Source organism: Danaus plexippus, chromosome 5 (genome assembly GCF_018135715.1).
Source record: "Danaus plexippus chromosome 5, MEX_DaPlex, whole genome shotgun sequence".
Lineage (NCBI taxonomy): Eukaryota > Metazoa > Arthropoda > Insecta > Lepidoptera > Nymphalidae > Danaus > Danaus plexippus.
The window spans coordinates 2454355-2479087 of record NC_083539.1 but is presented as its reverse complement, the minus strand read 5'-3'; the positions used below and the strand labels follow the sequence as shown (position 1 = coordinate 2479087).

Here is a 24733-nt window from a genome sequence, read left to right as displayed (position 1 = left end):
CACATTCTGTTAAAAATATTATACACATTCACAAGTGTATATGTATATATACACACACACATATATATATATATATATATATATGCATATATATATGTATATTTATCAAAACATTCTTAGCTTTTTCATAGAATTAGTAATAATCCGTAACTGTCGTTGAAAAGAACCGCTCTCATATTATAATATAAATTGTTCTGTATATTAAGAATCAAAATATATGTTATATATAGAACATATAAAAGAAATATGTATCCCAATAACACTCAAAAAATATTAACTGCATTTATTTAACAAAAATATTCAATTATTACACAATTGTTACTAATTAATTATTTTTGTTCTTGAGATAGAATTTTAGTCAAAAATCACTAATTATATTAAATATAATAATTACGTTTTAATAAAAAAATTATATAATCAAACTGTCAATTCAATATAACTTATAACAACACTTGTATTCAGTAAGTTGATCTACTAGTTAAATGAAGTTACAATACACCAGTCTACTAGGTTACGGCGCAATCTGTCGATAAGGCGTTACAACAGTATCCGTACAAGACAAGGTGCAACATACCATAACAGCTATAAGCTGACCGGCTAGAACCAGCTTGAGTGAAGAACGTAAAGCTCCAACTTAAGTGGCTACCACACAAACATAATATAAGAAGTAAGGCTGTGTTTTCTGTGTTGGGCTTACGCGGTGGGTACATGAAGTTCCATTTGCAGATGTTAGGGGAAGCTCGAAATTCTATCTATTTTATACTTTACAGACGATTAGATTCTGTGCTCTAAGAGTTATTTTCCCGCTTTATATCTAGACTCAACTCGTAGACTAAGAGCCGTCAATGAAACTCAGTCGCACTCTGAATCCGGTTTGTTAATGATGTCGCAGCGACCAACTTTTGTTTCAGTACAAACCTCGTGCACGATAAAGACATTTAACACGACTTCAGACAGACGTATGTCTCCAAAAATTTTCTTAGAAATGTGAGTCTAATACAATTTTGATAAGGCTTAATATGACTTAACTTCAATCAAACAGTCCGGTAATAGGGAAAGGAAAGAAATCGTAGCAAGCCAGCGTTCGAATGATGTTCTAATAGTGTGGGTTAAAGATGATATTCATAGTTTAGTTTTCTTACTACTGCTTCTACTATGTAGACAATCTTTGACTTAGTGAACAAACTGATGAAGCTTATTGTGCCAGTTTGCGGATGAATGTAGAGGTTAATGTCCACTTTGATTTTACAACGATGACACATTGTCCATCAATGGATGTTCTAATTTTCTGCTCAAATAATTATGTGTTGACAATTTTCATTAACGCATAGACTGATATATCATGAATTAGAAGTAAATTTAAAAATGGTAAATCATTAACAGCAGCCTTCAATCTACTTCAAAATAAATGTAATGCAAACTCTTAAATTCATTGAAGATAAATAACAAAACAATAATTTGTAGTGTCAGAGGGAGTCGCATCATATCTATCTATTTTTAAGTCTTAAAATCATTGCTCTGAAGCCATACTGTTATTCTCGACCACATCTGCTACTTTCGAATAAGTCAATAGAGCTTTCGCTATCAGTGACCGAAACTGTTGTAGTGTTTGTTTTATACATTTGAACAATATTTTCATACGTATTGTCATTTGAAAGCAGATCATAATTTAATGCAGTCTAGACGAGGCACGTGAATTTTTAATTTTTAATACAAAACCAACAGCAATCAACTGATGATAGTTGAACCCAACCTGCCGTCCTGCATCAATTTTGCGGTCGACGTCTTGCTGTAAGTCATAAAAAAATGATGTGTGTCAATTATACTAAAAGTATTTATTCAATTTTAATTAAACAGCCATTCAAACGAGTATTCCATTTGAATGGAAATTTCTATTGAGTAAACTGAAGCGACATGCTGCCTTTAGTGACATGTTACATCGTATGAATACAAAAATATCGACGTGGGACAGCAGTCAGATGTTTTATAGGAGAAAGAAATTAGACTAGTATTTATTCAGATAAATAGAGCACTTACAAGTTACATCAAAATTTATATTATTATAAATTTGTTTTTATATTGTAACTTCAATTAATATTATACGATATATAAACTGAAATGAAAATCATATAAATTTCCGTACTATCACAACTTAGGATATCTTCATATGTGTTGTATTAACAGTTGCGGCGTTCTGTGCCAAAAACATTAAAATACATCTCTGCTTAACTGTATTTTCTATTGCAGTTCACATTTGATGATTGAATGTTATAAAAAATTAATATAAAAATGTAACTTTATTGGATTATTTATTGGGATTTTAGGTTTTGTTTTTCAGGTAAGCATATAAATAATACGCTTAGCCGCGTGTGACGTTTATACAACGCCTGGGTAATCTGTAACGTCGGTTTATCAACACTTACCGGACGCACCCAACACACTAACACACATTTTTCCTCAACACGACTTTATTTATTTATCTGTTTGTGTTTGAGAATTCTTTGTGCGTTGCTAGTCTATTAGCATTCCGGATTTTGATGGATTAGGTCCGATCGGAAGTAGAACGAACCGAAGTGGGTTATAATTTACGATATTTGCTCAAAATTTTAAGTCAATGTTTGTAAAACAGTTCATAGAGCGAATAATAATAGTCCGTTACTTCTGAGCGAAGCGTAAAGTGAATGAACACAAAAAATACCGAATAATAATATATTTTTTTCATTTCATTTGCGTTTGGTATTTTTTATATAACTTATACATATAGGTTATAAAATTCTTTAAATATTTTAAACAAACTATTATTTTAATTAACTTTGTGGAATATAGTTGTTGGATGTTATCAGTTTTTCATCGAAATTCCGAATATACGACACCTCTGTGATATGAAGATTATATTCGATTATTCAGGTACTTTTTTATACATAACTCTAACAATTTAAACTATAAACTTTATCCCAATTAATATAACGGCTGTCAGCTCGTCAGTAGAATGAGTTTAAATCGATGGTACAACCATTAAATATCCCAACACGATGAGAGGACCGGTTCGTAATAGGTATTTGCAATAAATGATTTACTTTCTCCTAAAAAATCTCATCTAAACGTTCCCACTTAATATGTGGTCTAAAATAATATTGATTTACGGCTATATAAATTATATTTCGGTAAATGAAAGTTATAACCGATATACTAAGTACCTCCATATTAATTGAGTTGAGTTTGTCAAGTTACTTTTACCATATTTTCATTGTCCATCCATATATATATATTTTGAAGATTTTTTGTATCGATACTGTCATTTCCACCAAGTTGCTTTGAAATTCTAAATACAACCGCTAAATAGGGAATCAGAAATATATAGGTACCTATATTAGAATTCATCTATACTGTTCCGTAGTATTCCGTACAAATATGTGACATGATGCCAGTGAGATTGTTAGAGAATTTGTAAGATTAGATTTGAAACCTAAATTAAGCTGTGGCATTTTCATGCTAGATACATATTTCTTCCTTACAAGGGTTCATTAGTAGAAATATGCGTTATGTTTAAATCAATCAAAATATTTTTACTCATGCTTTAAAAAGAAGTGTAGTTTATTAGTTGCGTTTCCAATAAATAACACCCTTAAAATCTCTCGCTAACAAAATATTAGTAATAAGTAATTGTTATATTACGGACACTTCTCTTACTTATATTAACATATCATATAACCTATATATATATAACCTATATAATAAGAAAACACGTAAACAATATTTCTAGTTTTCTTTAAATGCTAGTTAGAAAGATAAATTTTATTGTAAATATTTAAAATGAAAAAAACTGGATAGATGTAACGGATATTTAAAAAATCTAAAAAGGTATATATATATATTTCGTGGTAGTTTAAAATGTCGGTGTATTCAGTAATATAACGTAATTAATTAATTAGTATAAAAGACTTATTATAAAGCTCTGTTGTAATTGAATTCACGCCCATCACATACGGCGCCAATTAAAAAAAGTCGCACATTTACACTTTCTACGAGCACAACCAGTTTTCTCATTTATCTTAATTTCTAACAACAAATGAATGGTAATTAAGTAGGCAGCGACTAGTATAATATTTGCTGTTATAATAGTAATAAGGCATTTCATAAGACGTTGACGTGTTATCTAGAAAACGTATTTGTATATATAAGAACCTAGAATTGGAAAGAACTGAGTGGAAAAATAATTTATATGATACAGAAAATCCTTTTTATGATATAGCATATTCATTATTAGAAAATTTAAATTCTTTAGCTTTCTCTGACGTCTGGAACGAGCATAAGAAACTGTTATACCTAGTTATCTAATCATATTAATATATTTATAAACATGAAGACAACTTACTCAATAATTTACCAAAGGTTCAAAAAAAAGGGTAAAAAAAAACAAAAAACGTTTGAGGTTTCTTAATCGTATAAGTGTTATATTCATTTGTAATATTTAAACTAATATTTTTGAATTTTCTTTTAGTGTTGAAAAAGTGAGTACTAAATAATTAATGGAAAGGGCGCTTTTTCAATGAATCTCAGCTCGTCTGTTTCATGGGAAGAAGTTAATTTAACGGCTTGTAGGTCCGGTAATAAAACATCTGACACAAATAAAAATATCATTTCGATCAAGTTATCGGACGGAAGTTTTAATTTACCAAACTTGATAAAAGTAACTATCCATTAAAGAATAATTAATAGAAATCAAATAATTTAGAGTGTACATGTTCATGGGTTATGTATAGGCTGTTTGTAAATGGAATTAGGGATAAATTATTATAGTAAGTATAAGTATAAGTAAGTAGTAACTATCAGTAAATATAATTGGGGTTGTTTTCAGTTTCCCTTTTATTTGTAAAATATGTTATCGTCTATTCTATAGAAGTATTTAATGCTAAGTTTTATTTTAAATCAACATAACTGTATACATGATAATGTTTAATAAATCAAGGTCTAGTCGTGATTCTCCTTGAACTAATTCTCCAAGCCCTTGGGGACTAGATCGAATGAACTCACTTGTTTACTGTTTGTTAAATAATCATTTAAATTTCAAAGAACTATTAAAATCTATTAAATTCGGTATATTGGAGATAAAGTCAAAGATTTTAGGGTGAGACATTTTAGTGAAACTGTCGATTGTACTGTAAGGAATGCTAGGAAAGTGCGGCTTCGTTATACGTGTTCTGCGTACTACGGATTTGCCACAAAAAAAAACATCAATTGTGATTCTTCAGACACAAGCTAATTTAGATTCGCGGAGAGATCCTACACTCATACGAATGCATAGCCAGTGGTCGACTTGTCGTCGGCTCTAACATAGTAAAATCATTGTTACAATCTGATAAATACGAATATTTACGGCCTTTGTCATTCTGTGGGTTTAGGCAGAGATAATTTTTTATTTATAAACACTTGGAATAGTATTTACAGATAATCTATATCCTGTACAGTGTACCGTTTGTATTAAAACCATATACATAGACTGACATTCAGTTTATAATCATAGCTTACCAACAATGCACCAATAAGTTATGGACATGCAGTGGCACGTTGAGGTTATGATTATGCCACTTAAGTATTATTGAATTTATAACGTGCGCCGCTAGTCGATCAATAATACATTGTCAGTCCGTCAGTACCAGTCAAAGAGAAAATACAGATTGTAGGACGATCAATGTCAGGGTAATAATAATGTTCTACGCGTTGTTTCCTCTGTACATACTTCTACATAAAATTTAATTGTATCCGTGATTTAATTTAAGTTCCCGATTTAGGTATCAATTATCATTATTCGCTTATTTAAGTTTTTTGTCAATTTATAACAGTTAATATATATATGTTTTTTATATTTTTATCTTCAATTTTATTTCCTTGATCAATTGAAGAGAAATTGTGTCCTGGAAGAGTTTAAACGAAAAAACTCTTTCCATAAACAATAAGATCTTGTCTTTTTATGTTTGACACTTTCCGCTAGGTAGAGTTAAAATCAGGCACTGCTCCTCCTTTGGTGCAATGTTTCTGTTAAAAAAGCCATGGCGAAAAAATACTGTGCTTTTCATTGATAGTAACATCTACAAGGCTGGTAGGAATGGATGAAGCTAGCCGTTTCGCAAACTTATATGTGGTTTACCTTTACTGATAAAACCTTTACTGTCAAAATTTGTTCTTCAGCAGTTAATATGCCTAAGAACATTGGGTATTGTCAAATTTCATAGCTCTATCACTTTTTCCTCCCTAAACCCTAATAGGCTTAACCGCCACTTTTTTAGTAATATATATTTAGACTCTTCAACTAAGTTCCCCTCTACCCTCTCAAAAACCACCACTTTACACTAACAGAAAATTTCTGTTTTAATTGCTCAGTTAATTGCAAAATCCAAAGCAATTAATGGTATACTTATCTTTACAACAACAGCCGCTGGTCACATACCATTCTGCAGGGTTATGGTAATGCTTATTTTGGATTTTCTTGTGCATATATTTAATTAATCCTTAATCTCTAGCTTATATTCAGATATATGGAATAAAGCTTTTCTCTTTCCCGTCCAAAGTCTTCCTCAAATTAACATCACATCCCCATTTTACCGTAGTTATCCGAAACCAGTGAATTTATTGTTCACCGTCAACTCCTCCTATTCTTCACAAATTTCAATCTCCTGGACTCTGTACAATCCGGTTTTCAGTTTTGGATTAGCAACACGACAGCTCTTTTAAATAACCTTGACAATATTTTATAAGGTGAGGATGACCAAAAGGTGTTTCTTGTCCTATTGTTAGACTGCCTTTTATTCTTTCAACCAGGACTTTCTGCTTGTATTGTTATATTATTGTATTCTCTTATACTCTTCTTTCAGTTGGTTCTTCTTCTATCTTTGGAAGCATCAGCTAGCTGTATATATTGACAACGTCCTCTTTACTCGGTGCGATGTGGCTGCTGACATTATCCAGGCTGACGACTTGCAGTTACATGATCAATGCGATACCAATCCGATTAGCACAGCAAAAGAATCACTCAATTCTGTTTTGGAACAGATATAATCATGGTCTGCAAATATATCCATAGATATGAAGCCTGATAAATCCCATCATGATAATGAAATTGTTAATTTTACTGTAATTGGACCGAATTAAAAAAAATCAGCTTTACGAAATATAATTTCAAAAAATTTCCGTGTTCTACTTAATGTATGTCAAAGATGTTTAGATTTACATAGATAGTTACCACAGCTGGGATGTCTAAATGAGAAAATAGTCTTTTAAATTTATAGTGCGTTGCAGTCTTGGCCAGGACTTAAAAATGTAATTAAAACTGTGATTACTTATTTCTTTCTTTATTTCTTTTTTTCTAACTTTTAAGTTTCAATTTCACTGAATAAACTCGAACTCTTGCTATACATCTGTACTTCATATATACGGGCTATGAAAATTTTATCATGTCTCTGGTCTCTAGCCACCGAAAGCAACTACAATGACTACATTCGAAAAAATTCTTTCACTAAAAGTTTAGCTAAAAACTGTTATTTCGAAAAGGTGATTGTGTTATCTTACTATTTTTTATTTGTTTTTATTTTGTTTTTGTTAATAGGTATTATTTTTTAATCATTAATTCATAGTATTTTAAATTTGCCCAAAACGATATTTTCTCCACTTTTTTTAGGGTTAGCTGGAGAAATGCAATGCTATGTTTATGACATGCTATGCTAAAGAATGCGCATTCTAAACAATATATTAAGCTCATCTATTATGCATAACCGTTATATATATGTGCAATACAGAAATGACTAAATAAATATATAAATAAGTTGGAATGTGATATCTTTTATTTTTATTTACTTGCAAAATTTTATGCTTATGATCACAGAAGTCCAGGGTTTTTAATTTTTTCTATTGCAGATAATCTTATAAAAATAATTGTTATATCCTTACTCTTTAATGTTGATGGTAAACATGAACAAGGTTTTACAAAGATATAAAGTAACAAAGCATGAATAATGAGGACGCTTCACTGACCGCTTTGAGATAAGGATACTTAATCGGTGAAAATGAGGAATTAGATATAAACATTCATAGTCCCTATTACACTATAAATAAAGACTATTTTAACAATCATAACCTATGGTCCATAAAAGTAAAAACACTTTCTGTCAGAGATGAATCTGATATGTTGTCATTTTTGTTTCGTCGGAATTTAGTTTTAAGAAAACTACCGACTTGTGCTATATATTGAATAAAATATTATGCTTAACTTAAACTTGATACAGTTTCCTAAGCAAAGAAAAGAATCAAAAATGTGATTTGATTGTCTATTATTATTAATTATGTATAAGTTTATTGCCATTGTCGCAAGGCCTGACGTTAACCAAGGATAAAAATGAGTTTTATAAGGATTCTGTGAAGTAAAATAAGTCTTGAGATTTGCACTTTTAATGTTATTAAATATAAATAATGAAAAAAGAAATCGAGCGGAACAGTGCGTATGATGAACTCACACAAATGACATCATTATGTAAGTAAATCTTTTATTCATTATCGAGTAGTAAGTAGTCTCAGGTTATAATGTATAAGTAATGTTTCAACCAGCCAGATCATAAAATTGTTATTTCATTAATTTACTCAATACTTTATAAACTAAATAAAAAAGAATGAAACATAATATTATCCTCTACATAAATCGTCTAATGTTCTGCCATCTTCATTTACACTACCTGAATAGAAGTGGGCTACCAAAACTAGTTGATATGACACGAATTTTGCTAATACTCGCATTTAAAACCAGCCTGCGAACATGGTTTTAGTGGTCCATGTGGTATCTAAAAAGTTGTTAGCTATATATTTACGTTCCTTCTTCAAAATTAGATTTACGAGGACGTATACGAAGAATCATTTATCTACGCATATTGTATTAGTAAAATTAATTACTTTTTAAAATTCTATAATTCATAAACAGCTTAAAATATGACTTTATTCTTAAGACAAAGGTTACAACAGCATTTTTAATAAAATTAAAATGGTATAAATGTTGTTGTTGACGTAACCCTATCTTAAGAAAGGCGGATGAAACATGATAACTTGGGGTTGCTGCGACTCATTTCATAATAAAACACAAAAATAGTCACATAAGTATTTATGTTTAAAATAAATAAACATAAAAAAAAAATTACAGTTTTAAAAATCATTAGTCAGTAAACAGATATTGTAATAATATGGAATGAATCATATACCTGATAATGGTATGCCCAATGCGTCCTGGCACCCATTAACAAATGCCCCATACAAAATGATAAGAATTCCCTATTGTTAGTACAACACAAACACTCGAATGAATAATACGTTCCCGTAACCATCGCGTTTCGAATCCTTTTACAGTAGTAGTGAAGTTAAATAATTTTCTATGATGCGTGCTTTAAGTTTTTTGTTTTTGTTTTCCTTTTTGATATGCACTGTTTATAGTAGAATCGTTGATAAAAGGAAATGTCCTGAAGTCAGAGCGGTGCCGCATTTTGATTTATCTCAGGTAATATTTATAAATATATATATATTTTCATTAAATTACGTTCATTTATCTCGATGCATAATATAAGTTATTATTTTGTTATTGAAATAAGCAATATGGAGATTTTATTGCAAAAAATAATAAGCTCATTGAATGTATACAAAACTATCGTCCATTCTCTGAGATCCAAATAGTGTTGAATACAAAACAAGATAAATACTGGTATAACATTTTTTCTCTAATGTTAAGAACTTTCTATCTCAACACATAAAATACATGAGTCCAAACTTCCATATACTTTTACAGAAGTAAGAAGACAAAATTCGTACAAAAAAAAAGAGATTTTGTACTGCCGAAAAATAAATCAAATTCAAAAAGATATTCGAGCAATTGTTACGTTAAATGAAAACCGTTTATAAAAAAAAATACATCAATTAATAAAGACACAACATTTAATTAGACGGATACATTTAATAGTCTGTGGGTGGCGGAAGTGAGTTTGATAAACACCATGTATAACATGTAACAATCGTTCAAATGGAAGTGCTACAACAATATAATAATATGAATGACATAAAACTCTTTGGATATTTTGTTTCTTGCAAATAAATATATTTACCCCATAAACAAACTGACGTATAAACATTTCGCAACTTTGTGTTCAAAATACATTGACACATACATATACAGCTAATCGACAAGGTTTTCTAAATGATGCTATAAAAAGGAACAGTCGTTGGGGCCTAATGGAATGAGTAGCCCCGATTCTTATCTCAAAGATATAAAATATATGAGATGGTTTAATAATTAGTCAACTTCGTCCTATCCTACTTTCTGTTGATCTGAAAGAAACAATATTCAAATCTTAAACATTTTAGAGTGATATATACCTAAAACAGGCAGTTTCTCTTTGATTCTTGATTGGCCAAAAATTAAAAATTTCGGATTCTTAATTATATTAAAATTGGCCAGTCTAATAGACTGGCTTTGTTAATTACTTAAAATGTTTTCTTTTTAATTAAAATAAAAGGTTCTTCAAAAAGTAACTAGAAATCAATTCGTGGGGAAAATACGGAAGTTCTGTCAAAAACTTCAATAGCAATTAACATAGGATCCATAAATTTTCATATAATTGTCGTAATACTAAAAATTACAAAGGTAACTAGTGAAAAGATTTGATAGGAGCTTCTAAATCTGTTTGTTTGTCTACTCCAGTGGCCAAATATGTTACGTCACCTTTTGAATTTACAATGAGAATCGTATAGAGCTAAAAACAAGGAAACTTTTGCTAGGTAGTATTATAGGAATGGTAATTTACACTAATGTGTCAAGACAGACACCAGAGATGTCATCGGCGTTAGTCAACAAACAATAACATTACTCTTATTAAACCAATTGATCTCGTTAAATTTCGTCTCTCCCTCATTAAGAATCATCTGTGTACTCGCATAACATTTCATTAAACATATACATAATTTACAGAATGAGATTAATCCTATTTAAACGAAGCAATGAAATAAAATAACAACTTTTAACTGAGTGCACTCGATATATGCATTATATGTGTATAAGATATACCATAGTAACATTTATAACAATTTCAGTCTATCTGTCTATTCGTTCCGGCAAATCTGTGAAACCACTGGATTGATTATAAGAAAAAAATTCACTGATATATATAGCATATTAAATAAGAACTAATTAAGGCTGTCTGTTTGTTATAATGGTAGTGCAATGTTTACGAGTACTCATTTAAATAAAACTAAGGTTTTCGAATAATATTACGCGGTTTATTATTTCATTTACTGATATTAATATATATAATATAAATAATCAATCCGCCCGGAGAAAGTCGGGTTCAGAGCTAGTATAAACAGATGTAAAATTCTGATAGCACGTGACAAACAAACACTAATGATGAGAATCTGTAACAGATTATTTTGTCATTTTAAAATCTGAATGACAGGGTAAGATTTATGACTGTATTTTTAATTTGATTCCAAAACTAAAAATTTATATTTATAGAGCAATAAAAGAAGTTGTTAATCTAGATTGGTTTGAAGAATATAACAGTCCAGGCCATACTAATTGCGGAACCAGATTTTTAGGTATCAGTTGTAAGATGTATTTATTCACTCAGTCATAATAATCGCGTTTCTAGACAAATTTTTATTTATATATTCACTATATAATAAACGGAGTGATGATTAGTTCACAAATATTATTAAAAAACATTAATTAATTGCTTATTATATTGGTTAAATATTTGTGCTTCATTAATTTTATTAAATTAATAATAATAAATAAACTCTATTAAATAGTTAATATTATCTTAAGAGTGTATGACATGAGGATCACATTACCACTTAAAATGTGAAAGCCTGTGTTTACGTCGTGTTTGTTGCTACTTAACACCGAAATGCCGATTGGGTGAAATTCGGCGTATAAATAGAATATCACCTCTATAACACATAGGTCATATGTCTTGTATTGTTCCTGACTAAGCAGTGACAGACACATTACGTATAAATATGTCTTATGCACATGAAACAGTATAAAATATTAAAAGTTACAAAATGTTTTTAAGCATGTTACATACGCGCGACATTTTGAAATATAAATGAACATCGCCGGGCAACGCCTTTGTATAGATAAAATATCATATTACGAGTGACGTTGCCGACTCCGCGGAACCAATACCAAGCCGTGTAAACCAGAAGATTTCTGATACCACATAAGCAATGGAGTGGGATTGCTATACTAGCATCGGGGCTATCATGTAGTCTTAGGTATAGGTTATAATGTTTAATATGTAATTCTTATTACAATTTATATAAGTAAGTTTCGTAGTTTTCCTTTAACTACTGGTTGCCACCCTATAAAATGAGCAAAACTATCAATCAATTTGTAGCGTTCACGGGGTTCTGTAAATAAGATTTATCAATGATTCATTTGTCATCTCTTCAATATTCTTAAAATAATGTAGACGTATGATTGATTGACGATTTTATCGAAATCCTCTCGATATTATGTTCACGAGAGATGAAAGTAAACCGCCAAATATATATCGAATAAATTTTATGAAACTATTGAATGGAAAATATTAACTATATGCTTATTTTATTCACGAATTTTTATTTATTTAAAAAAGAAAACAATTTTTATGTAAATAATAGTATATCAAATACGATTATAATAAATTCAAACTTTCTTATTATCTGACTTTTGCTGCCATTAATGTCTTAACAGTATATTATATTTTACAAAAACAGCTATAATTGATGTTATAAATAAATATCGTCTTTGTGACTTATTAATTACTTGACAATACAAACATAACATTTGAATAATTGTACGGAATGTGTGTTGATTTATGAATAATGACTGAAACTTTTTGTTTATGTAGTTATGATAAAGTTGTGCTAATGGTAGGAGATATAGGTGTGATTTGTTTTTTCTATAATTATGACTAGCATTTCTTGAAGTTATTATATTCAGTATAGTAAAATGAAGGGATAATTTAAATAATTTTTATTCCAATTTATCAAATTAAAGTGCTTAAAGTACAATTTACAAGAGTTACATACCTTTACGACGACGTAGATACATAAAATTTTGATAAAGAAAAGTTCATGAACCTAAAACAAGTAAAAAACAATTCGTCCATTTGAAGTAACGTTTCAATTCAAGAATTTCCTATTACAAGATGTTTCACACGGTGAAGATACGATCTTTAGTAAGAGGAATGTTTGCTACTTTTGTATGAAAGAAACTTTTGATTTGCGAATCAAATTTGCATGTGTCCGCTTTTATTATTAACCTCAATACATGCTTCTTAACCAATAAAAACTCTATTATGAAAAAAAAAAACATTTCATACTAATACAATACTTTTTGAAAATATATTTTGTGGTTATTACGGAATCGATTGAATGAAAAAAACATTGGTGAGATTGAGCATTCACTTATTAGAAAATATATTAATGAACCAAAGGATAATTTAATTTAAATAAATTATTCACATCAAGAAGAGATAGTCGACAACCATAATTCATATTACGCAATCGTCAGTTTGATTCGTATAATCAACATAATCCTTTCGGTAGAAAGTGAATCGTTACTTACTTATCAGTCAGCTTTAAAACGAAAGCATAAAGACAAAAATCGCTTACAAATTCTTCATGTAATATACGATTGTATAATATATGCAAACGATAAAATTGAGAGATCAGCTTATGGCACCTGAGCGTACCTTAGCATTGTTACAAGTTGCATTTAAAATAATGACCGGTTTTGAAACGGCTCCTACGAATCTTGCGCTCTCACTTTTATTGTTTGATGATTCTGATTGACCGGCATAAGATATTCAATTGAAATACAGTCATTGACAAATGAGAAAAGTTTTATAATTGATTCTATTTGTTAGTCAAATAAATATTGGTACTGTATAATAAAAAAAGTATAGTCACTGAATATTATACATTGTTTACCTTCGCCCTAAAAAAATGGGTGCTTATAGTGTTGTTAGCACTTAAATAATTAGTGAGATGTAAGATTGTCGCTAGTGTTCATTTAAATAAAAATAGAACTGATATTTTCGGATATATTTTTAGTTAAATATATTTAGTTTGATGTAGTGCTTTTTTATGTTAAATAACATTTAATATGTTTTTACTGGGTTGTCTGAAACCATTGTAGACGTGTTGTACCATTTGCTTATTTGTGGAAATCATTTACATGTATTACAAAATAGAGTTCTAGAGACTTCTATTGTTTTGCTGTATTGTGATGTTTTCTTAAATCAATGAAATAGCCATTGATAAATATTTAGTAAGTATAATAAAACGAATTCAAAATTTTGTAAGACAATCAGAGGAACAATGACAATGCTATTCCATTTCTAAAGGCGCTATTTTATAACTGCAGAGTGGAGAGTGTAGTCTATGCATGTTGAATTGATCGTTGCTTTTATTTTTGTTTTTATAGATGCTGGGTGATTGGTTTGTAGTGGAGTACTATGCCAGTGCTGAAGAAGCACTTTCGTACAGTTGTATGAGAGCCGTCTTCACAGAGGACGATCACGTTCGAGCAGAAGGTAGAGAATACATATTGTATATTATTTTATAATATTAGCTATCAAAAGTTAACTATGTTATATGGAGTAATCGTAGATATCACTAGGTATATATTATTAATATACAAATAACATATATAGAAGTTTCAAATGCAGTTGCCAAACTGGTTATAATTTTTTTTTAATTTCATAAATAAATAAAAATATCTTAATATTAATATTTTTATAAAACCTCGTAAAAATAAATATTTACTAGAGATATACATTATCCTTGGACTATTCAAGTCAAAAATATATATATGTATATATATCTAAGTTGTAATTCAACTGCGATTGTTTGATGTAAAATATTATTTAAAAAAAATTACTGTCAAATAAAAAATTTGTAAATATATTGAAAGTTACCAAATCAAAAGGAACTCGACCCAAACGGTGTGTGAGTAAAATGTTTAACTGTATAATTGTGTTAATATGGTAAAGGTAGAAATTTTCTTTACGTATTTGTTAATAAAACTATTTTCATTGCGTAAGCGGTTGCATGTGAATCTATCATTACCTAAAAATTTATATGGTAACATGCAAATCTAGCGTAACCATTATTACTACCTGTAATATTTCCTTCGTAATGTTAAAGATTTTGAAGATGTTATTGTAAACTATATTTTCAGACGGGTCAATAGAGTGGACGCCTGGAGTGACAATGAATTTCACATATCGTTTCGCCGACGATCCAATAGGAGAAAATCTTTTGGGTAACATCACTTGGAAAGTTGACCTCAACGAGCCGGCTCATTGGACGCATTCTGAAATTACTTGTGAGTTTTTTTTTGTGTTTACTTGAGCTGTATATACCTCTATGTCCACTTTTGTTTTTCTTAAAATATTTATTATGTATGAAATAAAAACAAACCAGAATGTTGGTAATTTTTGTTTATTACAAATTATCGAAAAGTATGTCAACAATATAATTACCCAAGTATATTCATTTTGCTACAAGCGTGAAGTAAAAAGATTATGCCCTGAGTTAAAATTATAGTTTAACATGAACCATAACCAAGATCGTCTAAATTTATTTCACATTTTTGTCATGATTTCTTAATTCTATCTGTTGAGAAATTAATATAAAATCAATAACAGTTTTATAAACACTTAATGTCTAATTCACGTTTGTATAAAAAATAATTTCCGATATCAAATAGTAAGTAATAGTCCATATAATAAATAAAATACATATAAGGCGTCTACGCTCCATTTTGATTTGCCTGTATTAGATTATTTTTGATTACATAATTCAAGCTAATAATATAATGGCCATGTAACCGAAAGTTGAGACAAGAGGATATTCATAAATGATAGAAATCGCACACAGTAATTTTGCTGTATTTTATATGTTAATCGTGGCGCACCTTTAAATCATTGCTGTGTATATTTATACGTAAATCTATTTATTTAACTGTAATTATGTGAGATGCTAGTTTGGAAACAGGTAGGTTAAGATGATAAATATATTTTTATTTCTCATATTAAAAGATTTCATGTAGATTTAATTTAGTGGTCACAAATGTGCTAGAGGAATTCTTATATGGCTTAACTGAGATACTTAAGTGTGTCAGAAGTAAATAATGATAATTGAAATCCTATTCTTAAAAAACACAAGAAGGCTTTTTCCTTGTCTTAATCATCTCGAGTAGTCCTATAACTTCTTTACTAGATTTTAGTCCGTAGCAAACCAAAATGAATATCGGTTATCTACGTAAACGATTATTCTTCGTCTATCACAGCAAGATTTTTATTCATAAATTTTTTTTTTAAGACATTCGGTCTTTATATAAAAAATATTGTGATAAGTTCATTTAGTATGAGGTTGTAGGTTGGTTGGTTTTAATAAATCAAGATATTCATAAGCAGTACGTGATCAGTAATGTGGATTTTCTAAGTAGCGAAGTTGCAGTTATAAGTTAGTTAATGAATAAAATAATATATTATTACTTCTTCTGAATAATCCAAGGCGTATCACTTTATTTAAATACTTTATTTCTATTTATCAATCTTTTTCATATTGTATTCGATCCTTGGTTCGCCATTGAATCATATAATTTATATATAAAATTCTCTAAAATATTCATAATATATAATTTACAGATGATGGCATTTACAATACATATGTACTGGATACAGAGTACAAGACTTGGATGCTGTTACTTCACTGCGCTGAACAAAGCGAGGGTGCGAGATATCTCAGTGCATTTGTACTATCCAGAAAAACTACACTACCAAAGAATGTGATGGCATATCTGAGAGACAAGTTGCCAAGGTATGGTCTACATATGTATAAAGTGAATGCAACGGTTTGAATTATTCAGAGTGACACAAGTTATCGATTTAGTACTTTGTTTCTTTATTCAATGAGCTACACCTGTACAGCAGTAACTAAAAATAAGTATAAAATTATAATGACGAAACTCTAAAGTTGAGATAACCGAAAAAGAATGTTTAAAATTTTAATGGTTTTATGATTGATGAACGCGACTATTCTGGGAATTGCCTTATTTTAAATCAGTTATAAGAATTTATAACTAAAACTAATGTATAAAATGAAAACTGTAAATTGAACCTTTTTGCTCCAAGCCTTGGCCATTATGCATTCGCTGGTTAGATTGTAAACAAAGAGCTTATATGGCATTACGCCAAATTTCATATCGTGACATTCCCTTTTTTCGCGTATTTAGAAAACAAAAATAAAATACAATGGTATAATTTCCTCTTAAGTCATTATTTCCAGGGCTATACCATGTGTGTGATGCTCTTCATTCTACTAGAAAAGAAAAGTTAATGTCCTTATAATACATAATTTTTTTCGTTTTATATTATGCTGATCATATATATTAAGTTGTCCAACCACCAAGCCTTTTTTTATCCTTTTTTTGTATAAAGATGAATTTTTTTGTAGATATGATGTGGACATCAAGTACGTATTTCCAATATCTCATGAAGACTGCTCTGACAAACCAGCTAAATCTGACTTCTCTCCGATTCTCGTCGAAGTCGGAAGCAAGACACCGAAACGCCCTGGAGTTAGTTACAACGTTGCTTTTGGTCATTGATTTAAATAAAAGTGTTTTTGATATTATGAATTGTATGATTTATGTCAATAAATTGTGGTGATAAATATAAGTCTTATGTTATTGTGTTCTCAGCGCTATGTTTAGAAATCAAAATCCTTTAGAGTCCATCAAGACCTTTCAAAGAAACTTAAGACATCATCAAATTCAAATAATAGCAATTTTTAACTAATGTAAAAAATAAAATTTCAGGAAGGAAGAAAATATATTAAAAAAATACTAGTTTGTTAAATTATTTCTTTTTCATTTGTAAACTTATTAAAAGTGTGATAACTTACCGTAATGTATCACAACGCCAAAGATATATTTCCCTCTGACCATTTTTTGTCAAAATCTTATCTTTACTGGAATATCCGACAATTTCCTTAGTTACCTGAAAACTTAATTAATTAAATTAAAAGGAAAATACTTCTCCATATTAGAATCACTATCTGTATTATTTATGTCATTTTTAAAACTTGTCCATCATCATAAATTTTTTTACAATTATGACCAAAAATGCCTCGCATCATTTTGGAAAAGACCTGGCACTGTTACACTGCTGCACTGATATTAACATAGTAGTAGTAAAAACAACACTAAGAATACTGACTTTCAAATGAAGAAAACTGCATCGAAATCGGCCAAGCCGTTTGAGAGCTATGTGTACAACCATACATACAGACGTGGACGTCAAACTTATGACACCCCTGTTCTGATTCTGGCGTTAAAAAACGAAAAATGATTGAAAACGTGACAAAATATATTTCACTTACCTACCGATCAAGGCATGCTGATAAAATTCTCGAAATTTAGATTATTATTATTTGATTTTATTAATCAGCTATACCAACATTCATTATAAGCAAATATTGCAATGAGTACGCTTCATAATCTATGTACTCACTTCAGCTATGTAATTTATATAAAATAGGTCGAGCGTTCAATGAGCGTAATATAAAGAAATATAAAGAAAATACTCATTGAATGCTTTATCTAACGGACCGAGCCGCAGACTTATCTTCATCGATATTCATAATATTATTTCAACATCATTCATTGTTCATACGACCGAGGGTACATATTGTTAACAATACAATTATTATTCTTAATACGTACGTCTGTATGAAACACAATAAGTAGGCGCGCACATCTGTAAACACGTAGCGATGACATTCAAACTTGACCGTGTCTAAAACTACAATATCCGTAGTAAATTAACGACCATCTAAAAGAAGAACTGTAATTGTAATATGAAATAGAATTTTCACAACTTCATGAAGGTTGTGCCATAGATTAGAGAATTAAAGACGTTGCACTATTATTATAGAATTATTTTTATGTCTACTTCTACATTCATTCGTTTGCCTACCTATCGCATTCAAACATGATATACCTATCTTAAACATTAATTCTACTAATAGTAATTTTAGGCATATTTGTATTGTTTTTATTTTTCTCTCTTACTGTCTCTTTTTTGTCCTTAAATACCGGAACTTGATAAGTATTCACTTAATACTTACTGATTAAATGCGGTCTTGAAAACTTCTATTGCTTTTCTCGTATTTAAAATATCATAAAGTAACAATTGAATATATCATTTAAATTCGAAATACATAAGTAACTTTAAGGTGAGCTTTATAATTTCCGTTCACCAAAAACATTCTTAAATAGTTTTTTTTTTTAATTTTCTTTATCATATTTTTGACTTAACACATATCAAACAAGATATTAACAATCAACTATTCCTATAGATTTAACTATTCCTATTTTAACACATAACTAGATTTTGTCGTTAAACATATCAAACAAGATACTAACAATCAATTATTCCTATAGTTAGTATTTTAACACATAGCTAGAAATATGTATAAAGATGGCTAAATAAAATATTCGGCTTATCTATGTTGTGTGTATATTCTTCAGTAAATAGCACCTATTAATATTTCAGACAACTTGCGCAAAAGCATAGTTGGCTTGTGTAAGGGACTGAAGTGGTGTTTTTTTTTACATAAAAAAATATAAATCATGGGGTCTGTTACTTTTTATGTGCTCTTATTTGTTTCTCTGGTGCAGTTTCAAGTAATACTTTGCAAGGTTAGTTTTGATCACTTACTAAATGTAAAACTAGATAAATTTATAGTTTCTAGAAACGATGCGCTTCGCGTTCAGCGTATATTTCTTTGATCGGTTAATACACCGAAAAATGGCCGAAGATATAAATAACATAATTTTAGAAAGAACTTTTTTATTCTGAGTACTGTGGGAACAGTGTTTGATAATGATACTGACACTGTCTTAATTTAAAATAATCTTATATAAAATATGAACCTTATTCTATTTTCTATATATGACGTGTTAAACACACGTCTTATTAAACAAATTGATAATTTTTAATAATCAAAACACTTAAATATACTTTCAGTGAAACTATTCGAATTATTAAACCGGACATTCATTCGATATATTTTAGACAGAATATTAGGGGGAATATTTCTTTGAACACAAATTTGGCGTATCTCTAGTTTCTAGCAATGTAATATGCTCAAATTACTCGTAATTCAGCGCGTACTCAAAATTTTTATGTTAACATAAATTCAAATAAAATATAATTATTCATACATGCGATGTCAGGCAGAAATAATAATCATTCAATAATATTTCTTTCTGTGAAGTATTTATTAACAGTTGCGTATATACATCAAAATTGTATATTGTTCCAGCCATTTCTGTTCGACTTTCTATGCGATTTAGTTTGTGACGACGATGACAATAGCACTGCGTCAAATTCAAACGATGATTACTTTGGATTTGATGACATCTGTTCCTGTGGACCTCCGGCGCCAGCGACCACAGGGAGAAAAGGGAAACCACCTAACGTGGATTTAAATTTACGTAAGTATAAATTTTACATACATACACACATTTTCTATTATAGTCATTCAATAGTTTGAACGATCAAAATACTTTTTTTATGGCGTTGTTTAGGGTTGTTGTTCATATGAATTATATTATGAAATTTTGAAATTTATTTATATGGAAGGATCTTTTCATTTTACAAGTATTTTGTATAAGGCATTTCTGTATTTACTAACAATAACAGCTTTACCGTTACGAATGTATTATATTCTTACATCTGGTGGAAAATGAATTATTCATGATGGAAAAACCAAACATAGCGTTGTCATGTCATGTCAAGAACAAAGATTATATATAATATTACAAGTGTATTTTACTAAAAATTTTCAGTACAGATGATTATTTTCTGTTAAATATCATAATAATATTATTAAGGACAAGGAATCTTAATCTCACTTAATTGTTATTGTAATTTATTTTCCGATTTATTTATTTTTTTATTAAAATACTTCAGGACTTGCTTGTCAAACTTGATTAAGATGTTTTTTTTTTAAGGATCTTGAATTTACATTCACGTTTACGCATTCAGTTCTTTTATTTCATCTCACTTCGCTCTGAATTTGTCGAAGATTATGTATATCAATGTATTGTTTATAGTATCGACTTTATGATATATTATTGAATACTGTGCTTTGAATGATCCTTAAAAAAAACCTTAAAAATATACAGCTATAATTTTGACCAGCACCTGGAACAACACAAAAAGTTAATAGAAATAACAAATCAGATAGAAAAACGTTAAAGATGAGTATAAAAAAATTGTAAGAACATTTAATAAATTTACATTCAAAAACGGTGGAAAGACCAAACTTTATAAAATCAATATTAATTCAAACGTACCACATTAAAAGAACCTCAATAAGAGATAAATAGTTTTTAGATACGAATATAAAATATTATATCATATATACGAATATAAAATGTCATCCAAGCTACGTTCACATAATATGTCTTCTAGAGACTCTTTGGTGTCCTATTACATGACAAAATCCTGATTTCGAGAAAGTAGTACTACCATCATGACCGATCCTTAAATGACTCATTGTAGATGTTACAGAGCGGTCCTCGTTTTTGTATAAAAAAAACATGGTTTGTGAAAAAGCGCAAAATGAATGTATAATGGTTTTCTTTCATGTCGTTCGAATCATCAATATCAAAAGAGATGACGTGAAAAAGATGGCCATAGGGCATCTCGAGTTTCAGACACTTAGAAGATGCATTTTGGCCAAATATTTAATAGATAGAATTCATTATAAGAAATTTTGAAATTGAGCTACTGTTGTGGCATAAAAAATCAGAGAGTCGTTACCTTTGAGATCAGAGTGACTTGAGATTCAAGATAAAACATAATCACGCCATCCATTGCCAGGAGTATAATATATTTTGATTTTGAAATTGTTTTAAAAATTTGGATTTAATCCTAAATGGTTTATTTTTTATTTTAATACTAACTTTAAGAGTCTGTAAAAGAAACAGTTTTTTGAAATTAAAGAGTTCATCAAATAACATGGGTTATGAACATGATTTTGATTTTTATGTTTAGGATTTGATTCTTATGTAAATGATGAAATGTAATGTGACGATGATTTAGATGAAGATGATGAAATTTTATCTTGAAGAATATGCCTATATTTTTTCTACAAGCAGACTACTCGTATGTCCAATTTTAGTTACTTAAGATGCATCTGCATGAGGGTAATAAAATCCGTATTTTGTGTTATATGGATACGTGTTACATGAAAACAGTATAAGTCAATACTTACATTGATATTTCGAATTCGATTCTATAGTGATTCTCTGCATACTGAGAAAAAAACACAAGAATTATGTAAATGTGGAAAATTGTCTGATAAGTATCAATCTAATTTTAGAATTTTAAGAGTTTAAATAAATCAATTCTCTCACTTTCGGCATCCAATTTAAAAATAATACCCGTTATTTTCCTTATTTTATTTTTACAAATTTTGTTATATAAAATGTTCAAGGATTTTTTTATTATTAATTTATTGAATAGTAAATCCGTTTCCGATCTTTCTTTAGATATGTGTTATTTATGATAAATAGAAAAACTGTTATTTGACTAATATTTTTTAACGCTATTTCTTATCTAAATATATATATGTGTATGGTGTTACAAAATAAATCAACATGATGTTAAGATTTATCACAAATTGTTAACAAAAAGGTTTATTAATGTTTTTGTTAATTGCCGACGCAGTAAAAATTGATATTATGTATAATCTCTTTTTAGCTGGAATTAGTCTTCAAATGTCCAATACTAATGGACAATGGTCACTTAATGTGAATGCAAATCCTTCTACTCCTGCCAATTCGGTCATTCCATTACCTTCTGGAGGGTCTACTCCTGCTTTCCCAAGACCCGGTGGTACTGGGTTTCCTGGACCTGGAATGCCTGGAACTCCTGGAGTTTCTGGAGTTCCTGGAGTTCCTGGAGTTTCTGGAGTTCCTGGAGTTCCTGGAGTTCCTGGAGTTCCTGGAGTTCCTGGAGTTCCTGGAGTTCCTGGAGCTCCCGCAGGTGTTCCAACTCAAGCAAGTGCTTCAACAGCCGCAGCAACCACTGCAGCACCAGCGTCTGCGGCACCAGCGTAAATAAGTTCTTAAAGGTATCATTTATATTATAAAATCACCAAATTACATTTTAGGTAGACGTTTATTAAATTTATTTAACTTCTTTTTGACTTTTATTTAAACTGAACGTTTAAATATTACCCTACAAATATTATAAATTTAAAACTTTTTGAGGATGTATGGATATGGATTCCTATTACGAGTGTCGAGTTCATCGCGATGCAGAGGTTGAAGCTTTAACAGTGTATGGAACCTAGATGTAGGTTTAGGGGGACCCAAGCTCCTCTCACTACCTAAACAAATTTGGGATGCCTTCGATGTACGTTCTAAGAATGAATTGATGTTAGCTCTGGACAGGCCCAAGTCTTTTAGGAAGTTGTATAGAGATTTATCTGTTTTATGTCTCAACCCCACTTTTACCGCGAACAATTTTACGACGAACCTAGTCTGAGTGAATACGTTAGTAAGCTCGTAATACTTATTGACCTTGATGGCGTAGTTTTTGGGGATGTTAATTTTCCAAGGAACCGTAAACCCTATTAACACAAGGCGCTTTAAAACTCATTACGGTGCACCAAATTAGTGCTAATGGGGTACATAATCTCCTATGTCTAACCACTCATTTTGCATCTCTAAACTCACTGTACGAATTCATTATAATATGGATATATTCAGCATTCTTGTCTCGCTGAATAAAAGCCTTTATTATATACGTATTTTGGGCCTTCTTTCTTCATCCTTGCCCTGCTCAGTTACTTTTTGTTTTTATCATAAATTGTTGATGGAATTGAAGTCTTCACTCTAGCTTAGGGGCATCTTTGTCTTTTGTGATAATTAAAATTATAGATTAAGAAAGATCAATTCAAATGTGATATTAGTTAATTATCGTAGATCATAACTTTTTTGACGGTACTGATCTGTTGGTTATCTACCTTGTTAAGGTTTTTAAAAAGTTATCTACTATTATTTCTAAGGATCGAGTACGACCTATATTATCTATCTTATGCCCGAGAAATATAAATGTAGCATTTTTTGTAATTGTAGAAGTGCTTTGACCGCCTAACGATAATCTCGGATCGTATGATACTTGTCAGTTTTTCACCTAAAAAATACTTAACGGATTGTAATGAAATATTCCAGCGATATAGCTAAACATCAGAATAATACATAGGTTATGATATTCAAGACTTCCCTGTACTATCTAAGGAAAAAAACTTGAAAGTTGAATTTTTGTATAGGTAAAGTCACCTATAATTACTGATGTTACAGCCAGTAGTTTAACATTTTTATTTCATATAAGTATACCTTAATAATTATTCTCTGAACCCAATTTAACATAAATATTGGGGTAATATAGTGTTATCGCGTAAAGCATCTACTTGTTGCTGTTGGACGTGAGTAAAATTGTGAAACAGGCACTTTGTCACACAATTCTTCAGAATATTTCCCCTTGCACAATCGATGCGATATCTATAATATCAGCTACGGAGGTTTAATTTTCTAAATTCTTTGTCTTAAAATTATGCATTCAAAAATTTA

At 29.8% G+C, this 24733-nt stretch overlaps 2 protein-coding genes and 2 long non-coding RNA genes across 4 annotated transcripts; 3 read left to right on the top strand and 1 right to left on the bottom strand.

Moving 5' to 3' along the window:
- The first annotated feature begins 5514 nt into the window (after positions 1-5514).
- Positions 5515-7826, top strand: LOC133320780 (uncharacterized). Its single transcript, XR_009753921.1, has 2 exons — positions 5515-5700; positions 6873-7826. It is a non-coding gene; the product is annotated as an uncharacterized LOC133320780 (long non-coding RNA).
- A 1498-nt stretch (positions 7827-9324) lies between these two features.
- LOC116769213 (lopap) lies at positions 9325-17759 on the top strand. Its single transcript, XM_032660253.2, has 5 exons — positions 9325-9532; positions 14498-14606; positions 15254-15400; positions 16728-16899; positions 17536-17759. The coding sequence occupies exons 1-5, from the start codon at positions 9410-9412 to the stop codon at positions 17687-17689; spliced, it is 705 nt and encodes a 234-aa protein (XP_032516144.1). The 5' UTR covers positions 9325-9409; the 3' UTR covers positions 17690-17759.
- A 225-nt stretch (positions 17760-17984) lies between these two features.
- Positions 17985-18927, bottom strand: LOC133320809 (uncharacterized). The gene is made up of 3 exons (XR_009753935.1): positions 18806-18927; positions 18300-18407; positions 17985-18080 (listed from the first exon to the last, which is right to left on the bottom strand). It is a non-coding gene; the product is annotated as an uncharacterized LOC133320809 (long non-coding RNA).
- Positions 18928-19647: 720 nt separating this feature from the next.
- LOC116769034 (cuticle collagen 34-like) lies at positions 19648-23297 on the top strand. Its single transcript, XM_032660013.2, has 3 exons — positions 19648-19783; positions 20410-20581; positions 22857-23297. The coding sequence occupies exons 1-3, from the start codon at positions 19715-19717 to the stop codon at positions 23213-23215; spliced, it is 600 nt and encodes a 199-aa protein (XP_032515904.2). The 5' UTR covers positions 19648-19714; the 3' UTR covers positions 23216-23297.
- Positions 23298-24733: the final 1436 nt, after the last annotated feature.

Bases quoted from the DNA above. Each gene is read 5' to 3' on its own strand.
- LOC116769213 (XM_032660253.2), top strand. From the start codon at position 9,410: ATGATGCGTGCTTTAAGTTTTTTGTTTTTGTTTTCCTTTTTGATATGC. The intron at 9,533-14,497 runs GTAATATTTATA...TTGTTTTTATAG, and splicing joins CGCATTTTGATTTATCTCAG to ATGCTGGGTGATTGGTTTGT. The intron at 15,401-16,727 runs GTGAGTTTTTTT...TATAATTTACAG, and splicing joins GACGCATTCTGAAATTACTT to ATGATGGCATTTACAATACA.
- LOC116769034 (XM_032660013.2), top strand. From the start codon at position 19,715: ATGGGGTCTGTTACTTTTTATGTGCTCTTATTTGTTTCTCTGGTGCAG. The intron at 19,784-20,409 runs GTTAGTTTTGAT...ATATTGTTCCAG, and splicing joins TTCAAGTAATACTTTGCAAG to CCATTTCTGTTCGACTTTCT. The intron at 20,582-22,856 runs GTAAGTATAAAT...ATCTCTTTTTAG, and splicing joins TAACGTGGATTTAAATTTAC to CTGGAATTAGTCTTCAAATG.